At 39.7% G+C, this 17,335-nt stretch overlaps 1 protein-coding gene across 1 annotated transcript in view; it reads left to right on the top strand.

Moving 5' to 3' along the window:
* Window positions 1-17,335, top strand: part of nphs1 (NPHS1 adhesion molecule, nephrin) — a 143,949-nt gene that overhangs the window by 38,349 nt on the left and 88,265 nt on the right. Inside the window, exons 4-5 of the mRNA XM_053507759.1 lie at window positions 12,016-12,138; window positions 13,974-14,055. Coding sequence (XP_053363734.1) covers window positions 12,016-12,138; window positions 13,974-14,055 — 205 coding nt within the window. The remainder of the gene's footprint in view (window positions 1-12,015; window positions 12,139-13,973; window positions 14,056-17,335) is intronic.

Raw genomic sequence — 17,335 nt, 5'->3', positions numbered from 1 at the left:
ACACCTGAATGCCAAGCAAACTGCCAAAACTTCTTCTTTTATAGAGGTCCTCACCCATGCTGATGATCAGTTAATCAAGGGCTGATGATTAACAGCACCTGGCTGCAACCTTCCCGCTTAAATCCTGTGGAAGCAGTAAGGGGGTACTTAGTATTGCCTGCATGATTTTTTTTTCTTTTTGGCTTTAATTTCATTTTATAAATAATTACACAGTAAAAAACAATTATATGATTTTGTTTGTCTGAGGTTGTATTTATCTCCTATTAATACCTGCTTCAATCAAATTATATTTACTTAGTTTTTACACACAAAAAAAAACATATAATTAAAAGAAAAAAGTGTTAACTTTTGAGCATGACTTTATTGTTGACAACCATCTGTCCAAGAAGGATAGGAATATCGAAGAGTTTTTGAATTGTAGGGACTTTGGCTGTTTTCCATGAAAAAAAAAAAACAGCACCTTTTTTTTAACAAACAAACAAACAAACAAACAAACAAACAAACAAACAAATACATTTAAGCTTATATAATAAGTTTTGTTAGGGTTGGATGTAGGTGTAGCATTTAATTATTTAGATGCAATTATTTATGTCGATAGAAGGTCCTCATAAGTATAGTGTGTGTGTGTGTGTGTGTGTGTGTGTGTGTGTGTGCGTGTGTGTGTGTGTGTGCTGTTAAAAAAAACAACTGAGTGTGTCTGTCTGTCTCTCTCTCTCTCTCTCTCTCTCTTACACACACACACACACACACACACACACACACACACATAAAGACGTGTGGCTTTGTTTTACCAGGTCCCCTTGAAGTGTCTAAACCACACACACACACACACACACACACACACACACACACACACACACACACATTTAAGCGTCTGCTGTCTTCTGGAGCTCAAATTCAGAGAAAGAAAAAGAGAGAAAGGTTCTTTCAGTAAGAACCGAGTGTGCTGACTTGGCGAATGGGAATAAATGAGTGAAGGAACTGTTTGTAAAGACCTGCAGCAAAAGGCCGAGAGAGAGAGATAGAGAGAGATAGAGAGAGAGAGAGAGAGAGAATGCAAAAGAGAGAGAGGGAGGAAGGAAGGTGGGAAAAGTGAGAGGTAGTGAGAGGAGAAGCGCTCCACTGCCTTCCCGCTTTAGGAACATCAGTCTTATTTTAGAAGATTTGTGCGACCAGCCGACGCCTCCGCCAACACAACAAGTGATGAACCTGAGAACATTGCACACGGGGAGGAGAGAGAGAAACCGTGTGATGGAAGGAGAGAAAGTGGAGACGTTTGGAAGTGATGAAAGAGGACATGAAGGAGAAGAATGAAGGGAAAGGAGGCAAATAGGAGAAAATAAAGTGACTGATAGAGCGTGAGGGAGGAGAGTAGGAGAGGCAGATAGAAGATTAAGAAGGACATTGCAGGGATTGCTAAAGTGTAATGAGAGGGGAAGAAAGAGCAGGAGGGAGAGAGGCAGAAAAAGAAAGACATTTGGATGTATGGGGAAAAAGAAAGAAATGAGGAGAAAGGAAGGAAGAAGAAATGTAAAATATTGTGGTGGAGGAGAGGGTGTGGAGAAAGTATGATTGTGATTCATTGCCTGTGTGTGTGAGAGAGGAATGAATAATACAAAAAGACAAAAGGAAAATATATGTAATTATTGAGTATTAGGGAGAACAGATGAAGGGAGGATAAGAGAGAACGAGAGAGAGGAAGTGGGAAGACAAAAACGAGCTCGAATATTATGGTGGAGGAGCAAAAGAGGGTGTGGACAAAAGATAAAGATAGACAGGGGAGAAAATTAGCAACTGATTGTGTGTGTGTGTGTGTGTGTGTGTGTGTGAGAAAGAGAGATGGTGGGGGTGAAATGTGAGAAGAGCAAAGGGGAAAAACTGAAAATGGAGTGTAGGAGAGAAATTGGAAGAAGGAAGGAGGGAGTAAAAGAAAAAAAAACAGGAAGGATGTTGAGAAGTGATGAAAGGGAGAAAAGCAGAGCAAATAACCAGGAAGACAAAAAATTAGACTATGTGAGCTAATAGAGAGAGAGAGAGAGAGAGAGTGAGAAAGGTTGGAGGGCGATGAAAGAGAAAAAGAGGCAGAGAATAAAGAGAAACGCAAAATAGGAAACATAGCGATTGATTGTGTGTGAGGGAGGGGAAGAGAGATTACAAATGCATGTCATTATTTGGCTTTGCAGTCTGATCTCGGAGTCATCAGAGACCACACACACACACACACACACACACACACATATATATATATATATATATACAGTACATACAGAGAGGGATCAGAGCGGTTCATTTAATCAGTCTGTAGCTCAAGCTGCATCTCATCTATCTCGGCATGGAAGCTCACAATGCTCTCCGGCCCTCACACTGCAGCAGCACCCCCTTGTGGAGACGACTTTTACACACACACACACACACACACACACACACACACACACACACACACACACACACACTGATACAGTAGATAGATAGATAGATGAATACCCTAGCACCTTCACTTTTTATACATCACAATTTTCAATAATGCAAATAATAATGCATTTTTTTTTAATCCCCGTTATCATAAAGTGAATGTAAGCCATAGTTTAAATAAACAGCTTTCGAGGCATCCTAATCTTGATTTCTACTTTCACTGTCCACTTTGCACCATTCTAACAATTATTTGTATTGGGCGTCTGGTTAAGGGCCTAAGGGCAGAGTGGCAACTTGAACCCCCCGTCCCTCCAATCAGCAACCGAGACCATCAACTGCAAGATCCACCACTGCCCCGTGCAATTTATTAGTGTTTAATATTGATTTCTTAAGAAATAGAATTAAGAGGCATGCTGATATAGGTAAATAATCAGCAGTGAGATGGGGTACACCTCCAAGGTGTCTGTCAAGTCTCCAACATGTGCTCGGTGGGTTTCCTCTGGGTTCTTTAGTTTCCTTCCATAGTCGAAAGACATGCAGATTAGCTTGATTGGCATTCCAAAATTCTCCGTAGTGTGTGAATAAGAGTGTGAGTGTGTGTTTGCATGTGCGTGTGTGCCCGGCAATAGATTGGCACCCTGTCCAGGGTGTAATGATCCCCCCACCCCCCGCATGCCCTGAGTCTCCTGGGTTAGGCTGGAGGCAGCCAGCGACCCTGTACAAAGGATAACGTGGCATAGACGACGAGTGAGTGACTTATGGGGTAGTAAACAAAAGACCCAATGTGAAGTGGCTTACTATTATAGAAAATGTTCTATTCCCCATATATCACTTACTCACTTGCACTGTATGCTTATCGTGTTTGATCATGGCATGTCATTCAATCAGGTTTGATTATGATATAAAAGATTATTACACCTCGCATGGCCTGTACAGTGTAGCAGCTGTAATGAGAAGAGAGCGAGGATGGTAATAACAGCTAGCTGCTGTTTTATGATGGTTTACAGTTGGATGAAGTTTGCACAGTCAGCCTGCACTGCCAGTGTTGCACATTAATGGATTGTAGTTATCTTGGAGACGCTCCTGTGGTTCTGTGTGCTCACCGTGTGCTGATCCGACATTTCTGTTAGTTTATAAGATTGTCTTGGGTTTGGATTTGACTCAATTTTTGTTTTGTGTATCGAGATGTTGGGATCATAATGCACAAGACGCCTAAAAGAGCTGAAGTTTTGACCATCAAAGAGGTTGAAACGAGTATATATTTTGAAATGGTGGATTCTTTAATCATAATAAACAACAAATATGTTATACAGTACCTATTATACAAAATTCACTTTTTAGTCATCCTTGATATTCAGAAGGGTCTCCAAGCAGCACCGTAGGTTAGCGGTAAGCACTGTTGCCTTGCACCTCCAGGGTACTGGTACTATTCTGTGTGCATGGAGTTTGCATGTTCTTTCCATGCTTGGTGGGTTTCTTCTGGGTACTTGGTTTCCTCTCACAATCCAAAAACTAATTGGGCAGATTAGGCTAATTGGTGTTCCCAATTAGCCTTTCGGTCTGAATAATTTTATCAGATGCCCATACTATGGAATGAGTGTGTGTATGTGTGTGTGCCCTGCAATGGATTTACACCCATCCAAGGGTTGTCTTTCATCCCAAGGGGTGTACCCTGCCTCATGCCCTACTGTAAGTCTTCTATGATAGGCCCCAGACCCCGGGAGTCTCCAGTGAACCAAATAAAAAAAAAAAAAAAAAAAGTGAAACCTGCATCCTAAGTGGTTAACACTGTGGTCTTGCACCTTCAGGTCTGTGTGTGGAGTTTGCTTGTTTTTTTTTTCCCATGCTTGGTGAGTTTCCTCCAGGTACTCAACTCCACTGGGATAGGCTCCTGGTCTTCCCTGAATAAGATAAGCAGTATTGTTTTTGTGGTTGTTCTTTTTCAATTTTGGCTTAAACAAGCCAATTCATTTTTTTCCCCTGTTGTGCCCTTATATAGAAAGATCCTCCACCTAGCTTGTTTCTCAGCTCTGCTGTTCTCTGGTGGGCCATGGCTCAGAAGCAGCTCATTCACATATACATGGAATTGACACTTTTATTGGTTGAGTGCAATAAAGGGATTTTGAGGTATAAACACTGGGCCATTGTGGGTGCGCTGTAGTGTCTGGTGATGTTGGGAGCAGATCACTTTGTTGTTGTGGGTTGTGGGATGGAACCTCCATGATCAGACTTGTTTGTCCAGTGCATCCCATGAGTACAAGATCAGAATTGGATAAAGGGAGTTTGGAGGCCAGAATGAGTTCTTTGCATGCTGTTCTCCATGTGCGGTTGGCTGCAGTGCACTGGGTGTTCGTGGACTTTTTTTCTCATGGCCAGCAGTGATTAACATGGACACTGACTTTTCTGTGGGATTGGAACAGATGGCTTGATTTTTTGTCCCCACAGGAATGGATGAGCCTTGGGTGCAGGTCATCTCCACTCCTCCACTCCACTCAGATCTTCCACTCCTCCTTGATCACGTCACGAAGCTGGTGGATGTTGGACACCTTGTGGAAGGACACTCTGCTTTTTCCCGAGCTCCGCCAGACTGACCAATTTTTCTACTTTTTCGTCCCCTTACGAAGAGTAAACATATAACAGATAAGTATTTCATACTACCTTATAATATATTCACTCGAAACGCGTGTTATATCGTTTTCGTATAAGTTTATATCGTATAAGTTTTAATTGTTTTGCAGCACACCGCTTCTAGCCGGCTTTTCATTAGCATCGCTAGCCCGTTAGCCCGGCTATCACAAGTTTGTTTACGCTCTTTCGCACCGGTTATTTCTATTTTTAGACACCATGTCGGTTGGGTCTCTGCCCCTGTGTGCAGGTGAGGAGACATTGGAGCTGCACTCGGTGGACTTGGAGATGGAGGCCGTGGAGAAGCTGATCCGCGACCTACAGGTGAAGCTGGCCCGGCTACAGCAGCGGAAAGCCACGCTGGAATCGTCGCGGACCGACGCTCACCTGTCTCAGGTAAATTCTCGGCATGAGAATTCTCCGACAACCTCTACTCCGCGTGCTTCTCTGCCCAGGTCCAACGCACCGAGAACGCAGCCTGCCCAGCTTTCCTTCACCCCGGCGCCGGGATACCACGAGGCCTGGAAACTTCAGCAGCGGAAGACGCGCGCCAAGCCCCGGGCGAGGACCTCTCCTCCTCCGCCACCACCCGTCTTCGAGATCTCAACCCGAAACCGCTTCGCTCCTCTCCGTGAGACGGCACACGACGCGCTGGTCATCGGAGACTCCATTGTCCGGCACGTGCGTGCTACCACAGCTAAAGGTAAGGCGTACACGCGCTGTTTACCTGGTGCACGTGTTCTTGATGTTGCTGCACAGGTGCCTGCGGCCCTGAGGAAGAACATTCGAGCTGTGGTTCTCCATGCTGGCACCAACGACATCAGGCTGAGGCAGACGGAGATCCTAAAGAAGGACTTCAGGAGCCTGGTTGAGAAGGTCCGCAGCACATCACCCACGACAAAGATCGTCGTATCTGGACCACTTCCGACATTTCAGAGAGGAATCGAGAGGTTCAGTAGATTATTTGCCTTCAATGAATGGTTACAATCTTGGTGTCAACAACAGAGATTACCCTTTGTTGATAACTGGAATGTTTTCTGGGAGCGTCCTAGGCTCTACCGCACAGATGGCCTGCACCCTAGCAGAGCTGGAGCAGCGGTCCTCTCTGACAACATCTCCAGGACATTACGAACCATTTGACTTGCGGTAAGTCATACCTCAGATTCTTTAGATACCAGCCACAATAAAACTCACCATACTAATAGACGCACACACATAGCTTGTACTATAGAAACTGTGTCTATTCCCCGATTAGTGAGAAAAAAGAATAAATTCGTTAAATCCAGCCGAAACAATCTGGTAACCATTAAACCAGAAAAAGCCCAAATAAGTAATCGAAGTCTACCTCTAAAGTTTGGACTTCTCAACATTAGATCCCTTACGCTAAACCAACCGTCTGCTAGCTGCATAGAGTCGTCACTCAGGGTTCACTCTATTGAGACTGTGTCTGTTCCCCGAGCTAAAAACAAATTTAGAAAGACTCAGAAAGTCTGTTTTAGTAATTTAATTAGCATAAAGACCACAAACTTGGATCAGACTGAATGCGCAGCCGGCACCTCTGATCTGAAGCTAGGACTGTTAAATATTAGATCTCTCGCATCTAAAGCAGTTATAGTTAATGAAATGATCACAGATCAGGAGTTTGATATACTCTGTTTAACAGAAACCTGGATTAAACAGGACGAGTATGTAGCTCTAAATGAAGCTAGTCCTCCTGGATACGGCTACATACACCAGCCTCGGTTAACTGGTAGAGGAGGAGGCGTCGCAGTTATTCACAATGATAATTTGACTATTGTACAAAAACACGGACACAAATTTAATTCATTTGAAATTCTTTATAGTAACATAAGTGTATTTAACTATATTAAGTCAGCTCAGTCGATCCCGCTAATTGTCATTTACAGACCTCCAGGGCCGTACTCGGAATTTCTTAGTGAATTTGCAGATTTCCTCTCAAACCTAGTCGTTTCTGTAGACAAAGTGTTAATTGCTGGAGATTTTAATATTCATTTTGAAAACCCAGAAGACCCTCTGAGAACTGCATTTATGTCTATACTGGACTCGGTAGGAGTAAATCAGTGTGTAATAGGACCCACTCATAAAGCAGGTCACACTTTAGATTTAATAATATTATTTGGATTAAGTATAAGAAATTTATTCACAATACCACTATCTGAAGTTATCTCAGATCACTATCTTGTCTCATTGCAAGTGTGTCACAATAATAATGTACACACAGCGCCGCGCTACCGTATGAAACGTACATTCACATCAACTACCAAACAGAGTTTTATCAGTAATCTCCCAGAGTTCCCAACTTCGATTAGATCACCGTCTGACCCCACAGAACTCGATCAGGCGACTGAATATTTAGAGTCGACATTTCGCTATACCCTAGATAATGTAGCTCCAGCCAAAAGAAAAATTATTAGAGATAAAAAACTTGCTCCCTGGTATAACGATCACACGCGCACTTTAAAACAGACCGCTCGGAAATTAGAACGTAAATGGCGTCAAACTAAATTACTAGTATTTCAAATAGCATGGAAGGAGAGCATCCTGAACTATAGAAAAGCTCTTAGTGTAGCTAGATCAACATATCTCTCCACTCTTATAGAAGAAAATAAAAATAATCCTAGATTCTTATTTAATGCTGTAGCCAAATTAACCAGAAATAAGACCACTGCAGAAATCTCCACAACAACATCATGCAATAGTGAGGACTTCATGAACTTTTTTAATAATAAAATTGTAAATATTAGGCATAAAATTGAGGTTTTGAAACCGAACAATGTAATTGATGCAGATGTTAATCTAGCCATGTCAGACCAGAACCTAGAATACTTTACTCCCCTTGAAGAGAATGAACTAATTTCACTCATCTCTTCTTCAAATTCATCAACCTGTATATTAGATCCTGTACCGACACATTTTCTTAAACAGATAGTACCAGCAATAATAGAACCCCTGTTGAGAATAATTAATTCTTCACTCAGCATTGGATATGTTCCAAAATCTTTTAAATTAGCAGTTATCAAACCAATAATTAAGAAACCTGACCTCGACCCCTGTCAGCTGTCCAGTTACAGACCAATATCAAACCTCCCCTTTATCTCTAAGATCCTGGAAAAGATAGTAGCGGAGCAGCTATGCTCATATATACATAGGAATGGCATACATGAACTGTATCAGTCAGGATTTAGGCCTCATCACAGTACAGAGACAGCGCTCGTTAAAGTAGTAAATGACATTCTATTGGCCTCTGATCAGGGTTGTGTAACTATGCTTGTATTACTTGACCTCAGTGCAGCTTTTGACACTGTTGATCACGCTATTCTTCTTCACAGATTAGAAAATGTAGTGGGAATTAAGGGTACAGCCCTCTCCTGGCTCAGATCCTATCTGACCCATCGTTATCAGTATGTAGACTTAAATGGTGATTATTCTGCATGTTCTCTAGTGGAGTTTGGCGTTCCGCAGGGTTCAGTTTTAGGTCCACTGCTTTTTTCCCTTTACATGCTTCCTCTGGGCAACATAATCCGTAAGCATGGTATTAGTTTTCATTGTTATGCTGATGATACACAGTTATATGTCTCAGCAAAACCTGATGAGAAAAAACAGCTTACTAAAATTGAGCAATGTGTGCAGGACATAAGAAATTGGATGCTAACTAACTTCCTTCTGCTAAATCCGGATAAGACAGAAGTTCTAGTCATAGGACCGCATACAGCTAGGAGTAAAATTTTAGATCATACCGTAACTTTAGATGGCCTTTCTGTTCCATCAAATGCAACAGTGAAAGACCTTGGTGTGATTATTGATTCCAGCCTTTCATTTGAAGCACATGTAGATAATATTACCAGGATAGCATTCTTTCACCTCAGAAATATTGCCAGAATAAGAAATTTATTGTCGCTAAACGACGCAGAAAAACTAGTTCATGCTTTTATCACCTCTAGGTTGGACTATTGTAATGCCTTACTGTCTGGTTGTTCAGCTAGATGCATAAATAAGCTTCAGCTAGTCCAGAATGCAGCAGCGAGAGTCCTCACCAGAACCAGAAGATATGAGCACATCACCCCTATCTTATCTTCACTCCATTGGCTCCCTGTGAAATTTCGCATTGATTTTAAAATACTACTCTTGACATATAAAGCATTAAATGGTCTCGCGCCGCAGTACCTGAGCGAACTGCTAGTGTCTTACGATCCGCCACGCCTACTTCGATCAAAGGATGCAGGCTGCTTGTCAGTACCGCGTATTATGAAAAATACAGCTGGGGGCAGAGCTTTTTCTTACAAAGCCCCAAAGTTATGGAATAGTCTTCCAAATAGTGTTCGGGACTCAGACACAGTCTCAGTGTTTAAGTCCAGGCTAAAAACCTATTTATTTAGCCGAGCATTTTTATAAATAGATTTGCCATAGGTAAAGGAGCAGATCTGGGGGACTCATGGACGTAGAGTATTATGGTGAACTGGTATGTTTGGATGCTGTCTTCCTCACTCTCATTGATCACTCAGGTTTGCTGACGGTGAGGGGATTGTTTGCTTTACATGTCAGGAAGCCCTCATGTTTGTGTTTCCTTCTGGCTCTCCCTTTTAGTTATGCTGTCATAGTTAGTCCTGCCGGAGTCTCTGCTTGCACGCTACAGTTAATATACATTCACATTATACATTGTGTGACTGTGACCATAACTAACTGCCATCTCTCCTCTTCTTCTCTTTCCCCCCCTCTTTCTTTTTCCTCTCTCCTCCTGTCCCCCCCTTTCACTCTTTCTCTCTCTCTCTGTCGAGCTACACATGTCGTTCCTGAGCTGCCAGTGATCCAGACTCCCTCTGCCCTCCGGACCTGTCTGACCCATCCTGGTGCCCCGCTTCTGGCTGAAGATCTCGTCACATGGATGCCCCGTGTGTCTCTCTGGGATGCGTCTGGTGTCTGGGAATGATTCTCTCTACCTAGAAGATGGTTCTGGCCTTGACTGGTGTTGGCAACTGTTTCTCTGGGGACTTGACAGTTCGATAGTTCATGACTGGAACTTCTTACAAGTCTACCTGGGTCTTCAATAACTACCTGGACTCCATATTAACATCAATTAACATCAGCTATTATAGCTGAACTGCCTCCCACCCTACACACTGTATAAATGCAGATCATTTACTGCTTTTTGTTTCACCCAAATGAGGATGGGTTCCCTGTTGAGTCTGGTTCCTCTCAAGGTTTCTTCCTCTTACCATCTCAGGGAGTTTTTCCTTGCCACTGTCGCCCTCGGCTTGCTCACCAGGGACAAACTGACCATTTTGATTCATACAAATTCACATTTCATACAAACCTAAATAATTCTTTTGACTATGTAAAGCTGCTTTGCGGCAATGAAAATTGCTAAAAGCGCTATACAAATAAAATTGAATTGAATTGAATCTCCTGTCACAATCCTGGCAAAAATGACTTGACAGATTGGAAGATTCTATATATTACTGTATTTATTTACACTGTAACATTAGTCATGAAATTACATTTATATGTTCGCTAACTAACTAAGGAGCTACTGTAACTAACCAGGATACAGTATATTGAGTTGCACTGTGTTTTGTTTATATTATTATTATTATTATTATTATTATTATTATTATCTATGATCAAAATAAGAGAATTGAGGATATGATAAGCTATATTACATTTATAGCTAGAAATTGCTAAACATATTTAGAAACTCAAGAAACATCACAGTAAAGACACATGTGAGCATGCAGTTTTTGCTTTTCAGACTTTGATGATTTTAACATTAAGTTGAGTAATCTTGTATTAGATTTTCACTCCCATTTTGATCCTCTGTAATATAATAGATTGTTTGGAGTATCAGTTTAGTCTGTAATTGTCTTTTAATTGTGACTTTTTATAATAAAAATGTACAGTAGTCTGGGATATGAAGTGTTTCAATGTACTGTATTTGTAAGCTTTGCATAATGACAATATTTCAGTTGATTTTATTTTAATGTATTTAGCGGTATAACACTGTATCATGTTAAATAACAGGTTGAGAAAGAAAAACATCTGCCTGTTGTTGGATGATGCAATTTGCACCTTTTGTGAAAATTATATTGTGTAAATTGTAATGACATTTCAAGTTTTACATTATGTTGGTTTCAATTATTCCACCAGATATGGGTACTATAATGTTGGATTACAGCAATTATACAATAGATATGGGGAAAACTGCATCCATTTTCGAGCTGAAATATGCTTCTCTTGTGGATCTATCTCATCCAGGAGTTCTCCTGCAATTTGAGTATTTGACACTGTGCCTAACCCCAAATATGAAAAGGGAGAAAATCACATTGCCAGATTTTATTCTGACTCCAGTGCAGGAGCTTCACGGATGCTTCTTTTGACAGCCAGTATCTGGTTACAAACTGAATTAATTAAGGCTATGTTTGTCTGACAATGTCACATACTGTAGCTATCAAACACTTTGATCAAAGCATGACGTTCACTGTAAGAGGAAATCACAATTAGCTAGCAAGGACTTACATATATTTAGGAGAGCGGATTGTGACTTTGCCATTGTGTTTATTGAACTGACTGTGTACACTTCATGGGCTTTGAAGGAACATACTGTAGACTATGCAAGATTGAACAACAATTGGTACTGTATGTCAGTTTATATATAGTCTATATGAGCAAAAGTTAATACTTGTTGAACATTCTATGCTAGACATATTTCTTCTTTGCTGTTATAATAAGCTCCACTCTTCTGGGAAGGCCTCCACTAGATTTTGGAGCATGGCTGTAGGGATTTGTGCTCTTTCAGCTACAGTAGTGAGGTCAGGCAATGATATCAGGCGAGGAGTCGTCATTGCATTGCCGTAATGTAGTAACTAAAACATTTCCTTTTTTCTGGCCCACAAAACACTCAGTAGATGCTACTGTATATAACAGTTTCTTCATTAGGTCTCTAATATCGACTTTGTGTTTCAGTTCCTCCATCGAAGCCCAGAATCACGCAGGACTCAGAGGAGCCGTGGGTAGAGGGGAACGAGTACACTGTGACCTGCATCGCTCCCGATGCCAAACCGGCTGCTGATATCATTTTGTTTAAAGGTATGACCATTCAAAAAAAAAAAAGTTAATAAAGACTCCTCAGATGCACATAGAGAAAGTCAGTTTGTTTAATAACAGGTGCAAGAGAGGAAAAGATTGTGTCTTTAGGTACAACTGGCCTTTAGATGCTCTAAGGAGTGGCGCGAAGAAACAGAAGTTATTAGTTTTTATTAGCTGAGCTTCTTCTCATGACACTTTATCTATACTTTTGATTTTGGGTCTGTGGATTTAAGATTTAACGTTTTTATGAGATTTAATGTTTTTAATGTTTGAATGTTATAGAAACTTTTTTGTTTCCTTTGCTGTTATGATAAGGACTAATAACTGGAAATTAGACATTGTTATGTAAATTAGTACAGTAGATATTTTTAGATTTGTATTATTATTATTATTATTATTATTATTATTATTATATTCTATAATTGCTTGAATGCTTTATAAATGTAATTGTTCAAATATTGTCCTTAATTTTCTAACTAAGCAGTTATGCATTCTAAAATCATTAGTGACTCTTGCATCATGCTGGATAAGAATTTCATCATGGTTCCAAACTAACAAATAAACAAATCGTCGGGACAAATTAGACATAAAGCATCTTAACAAATCAGTTTGCATACCATTTCAATACCACAGCAATACTGACTGCCTAAACAAATTGATTGGTCACCAGTTCTGACCATAGTGTTTGCAGATTATGGTTTCTTGGAAACATGACAACATGCGTGTTTTATTTGAATAACATCAGAGAAATAGGAGAGGCTTGGGAGGGATCAGGGTATATACAGTATACAGTATAGCTGGTATAATGTAAGACATAAGGAACTCATTATTAAATTAAATAAGTAATAATAAATTAATTATTTAATAGAGATTCCAGAACAGCACAATTATAACAGCAACCCAGTAAAATGGCTTATTCCTTTCACAACATTGTTTCCAATAGTGAGATACAGTAGAACAACAGAAGAGCAAATTGAAAATGATCTTACTACTAGCACTTTCACCTTGCACTTCCACATTCCAGGTTCGATTCTGTGTCCATGGAGTTTGCATGGTCTCTCCGTGCTTAAGGGGTTTCCTCCGGGTACTCCAGTTTTCTTCCACAGTCCAAAAACATGCAGCTTATGCTAATTGCCCCCCCCCCCCAAATTAAAATGTGTGTGCCCTGTCATGGCCTGGAACCCTGTCCAGGGTGTACCCCATCTCATGCCCTACGTCTCCTGAAATAGGCTGTAGGTTCCCCCGTGATCCCATATACAGGATAAAGTGGTATAGACGGTGAGTGAGTAATAATAAAAATAATAAGGCAGGGGGAATTAATAGTTAGCACTGTGGCTTCAATCACATTTTTGAAAGCACAATTCATATAGATCTTAATTAAAATAAATAAATAAATAAATAAATAAATAAATAAACACTTTGATATTTTACCTCCCCCAACATTTTTTTAAAGTGCCGAAGTCATGATTCTGGGTAAACACCTTTGTATTATCATTTTTTTTTTTTATCTCTATTTATAGGCGCTTCAGCTGTAGAACATTTTCAATGTACAGGATGTACAGTAACTGGACCATAAAGATAACTAATGTTGTTTATTCAGGTATACTTTTTACATACCCAGTCGCTTTTACATTAGGGAAGCAAAAATGCACCCTGTCTTTTTTTTTTGTATATACTGTATGTGCACAGAGATCTCTTGTTGGCCTGTTCAGTAAGAACAACAATAAACTGTACATTCAATATAAGAAAACATGTTAAATTACTTTAATCTTTTTAATATAAAACCTGATGCTAAGTGGAATTGTGTCCTAACTAATTAAACTTCCAATTCCCAGACGGAGAGATGTTGACAGATACAACATCTTACACGACGGCCGGCTCTGAAGATAAACTCCTGGACACTTACAGTAAAGTTACGTACGTGATGTCTTGTTCTCCTTCTTTAAACTTAGGACTAAATCCTAAGAAATCCCTCCAGTGCAGCACACCTCTTTTATGTTTAGTTTCACAATACAATATTCAATAGTGTACTCCAAATCATTTATTTTCATTTTTACTTATTTTCATGGCCTTAATGTGTACATATAAATAGTAACTGTAACCCAATTCAGTCCGTGCTTAAGTGGCATTTATTTGGTAAGTAAATGTATGTGTTGACTTGGCCATAGAACGAGAGAGAGATGTGTAATTAAACACTTGTCCCCACTTTCATCCAGTTTAACGAACTGCATTTAACATGGTAGTCTGTGGAATTTTAATGATGCCTTTTATCCTTTTTTTAACACGTGTGCATTTACATTTATTAGATGTAAAGCCATTAAATGTAGAGTCAGAAACCAGTAGATGTATAAAACTGTCAGGGAAGCACTTAATGGTCTTACCAGGATTGGACCTCTCTTTTTTTTTTTTTTTTTTAAACATTCAAGGTCCTTTCGTTAATACAGTCAGAAGAAAGTGTTTGCAAAGAAAAAAAAAGAAAACAAATCCTTGATATTCAACTTTGTCCAAGTATTGGTTAGTTTCCTGGACTATATTTTACAGTGATTATGAATAAGCTATTTGGAGAACATTTATTAACGCACCATAGCGATATTGCAGAGGGAACACACACAAGTAAGAACACCATTGCATACTTAAGCAATATCACACCTGACGCCATGCTGTTATACTGAATATCAGCACGGCTGTGATGCGGTCATAAGCACAAGGGCTGTGCATCACAGTCATACTGATATTCAGTATAACAGCACAACCTGAGTATAATGTTGCTTTTATACATCAGTTCTGCCAACATTATTTATTATTAACAGATTATGATTGGTTTGTTTATTTAACAAGTTTTTTTTCTTCCACCAACACATATCTTTCCATGATTGGCAAAACAAAAAAAGTGTTCTTATTTACTGGTACTATGTAGCCAAAAGGTGAGGTAAATAAACCTGATACAGTAAATAAACTGTTTGATAGTCCTGTACATCTTTATTTTTTTTTATTTTTCTAGTTATTTCATTTTGGAATCATTTTGGCTACTGTAATTAAGTGTTCCAGGTTTGAAACCCAAATAGCGTTAAATAGAAAGCTAGTGCACTACGTAGGTTGTGTCCCTTGTCCCACACACTAAGTCGTCCCCCTGATTATGGGTTAACATTTATTAGAAGACCTGCAGCAGAGCGATACATAATAAAATAAAATGAATGTCCTTGTGGTGTTATGTTATACTGTATATCATAACTCATGGACTGCCAATCATCCAATGAAACAATGTTAAAATATACATTTTCCCTGTGCTTGTCAATAAAACTAAATACTAATATTTAAATAATAAAACTAAACCACTAAACCGATTTGCTCCTGCAGATTTCTAAATCTGTGTGAGTGTGACGTCTAAACGAGAATGATTCTGTAATATTAAAAATTTAATAGCAAGCCTTTTATTCAATATTGCACTCTTTCACCCTCTTGCTTTAACTCGACCGAAAAAAAAAAAAAAAACACCAACAACCTTCTTTACAGTTTACAAATATGGAGATAATAATTGCTAGGGATACTTTTACACTACCAAGGCCCCTTCACATTTTTTTTTTCTACTAACTGAAGTGATTCTTGACCTGCTGAGAGAGTTTGTAGCTTTGAAAAACAGCCATGTAAAAAGTCAAAATCATCTCCAGTCAAGTGTTTGGACACGATAGGCTCCTAGAAATGATCATTTCAAATGCAAAGTTTGTCGCAGTGCAAAGTTTAGAAAACAGTGTTATACCAAAATAAGGTCACTCAGCTAGGACATATTTGGACAATTAAATTTTTCGTACAAGAATTAAAAGTCGATTAAAGGCAGCGCTCAGCCAAAACAACCAACCTGTTGTATATAAAATCTCTATATACTGTACCAGCTTTAAATGGTCAGCTAATGTATGTAATCTGAGTATTATTTTTATATAGTATATTATACACATATCAGCCCAAACATTAAACCTGCTTATGTTTTGGATTCCCTTTTTGCCACTGGGGCAGCACTGGCTCCGCGGGGTGGGGTTTGCAGGGCCTCCAGGGGTGTCGGCTCCAGGACATCGTTTGGGTGCTGTGGGTTGTGGGGTGCCCTTTGTGGATTGGGACTGATTGTCTAGGGCATCCTATGGGATCTGTGGAGTTTGGAGCCTGGGTTGGCAGCCTTGGGCTCTTTGCCTGCTGAGTCCTTTGTGCTGCAGACTGTGGTGCATTGGATGTTCTGCTGCCTTTCTATCATGGCCAGGATTTACTTTTGTCAGCAATCCGTGCTGCATTGGTTTTTGTGTGAGGGTTGGTGAGAACCCTCAGTTTAGTTTAATGTACAGTACATGCAGTCTAAGGTCAAATAACCTACAGTACACTGCGGTTGAGCTCTACACTAACTTAAATGAATGAATGAATTAATTATTGAATTTTAATACAAAGAATATTATTAATATTCACAGAAGTACCAGATTTTTTTTTTCCATATAATTCATAAATTTTGGAATCCCTTACAGCATTCAGCCACATAATACATTTTTGTTTGTTCATAGATTACAGTAAATAAAATATGACTACATGCATTGGTGCGAGGTACAGTATGCACATGAAATCCACATGAATGTATCACATTTTTTGGCCACATGTCACCACTGAAAACAGAGTTTCTAAATCTTTTTAACCTTAAAAGAGTTCCAAAAAAAGGTCTGTTTCCATTGACCTAAAACTGCATGTGGAGTCTGCATGTGGACAAAGGGCTAAAAAAGGCAGTGGCTCCTTACAGCAGGATAGTGTGACTTCCTACACTAAAAAAAAAAAATGTGCAAAAGTTTAAGGTGTCAATCACGAAAGGCTGAGATTTTGAATATTGTTTTATATCTTCCACTGGCAAATACATAACCATCCTTAACATTAAACCAATGAGACGTGAAGTAAATAGCATTGATTATATTGTTTACAATGGCACCTGACAAGGGTGAACCAGTGACAAGGCAATGCTCATTGATATGCGTGGGGAGTGAAGGTTAGCCGTCTTATCCAGTCCTAATTGCTGAAAAAGTTAATCCTGGCTTTGGTAGAAAAGTGTCAGAACACACAGTGCATCACAACTTGCTGGTCAGACTGCCCATGCAGATCTCGGTCAGCTTTAAAAGTACCTACAGTACATTGGGCATTAGAACTGGACCATGGAGCAATAGAAGAAAGTGGC

The sequence above is a fragment of the Clarias gariepinus genome, chromosome 11 (assembly GCF_024256425.1).
Source record: "Clarias gariepinus isolate MV-2021 ecotype Netherlands chromosome 11, CGAR_prim_01v2, whole genome shotgun sequence".
In the NCBI taxonomy this organism is placed as follows: Eukaryota; Metazoa; Chordata; class Actinopteri; order Siluriformes; family Clariidae; genus Clarias; species Clarias gariepinus.
The sequence above is the reverse complement of the archived record's forward strand: the minus strand, read 5'-3'. Positions and strand labels throughout refer to the sequence as shown.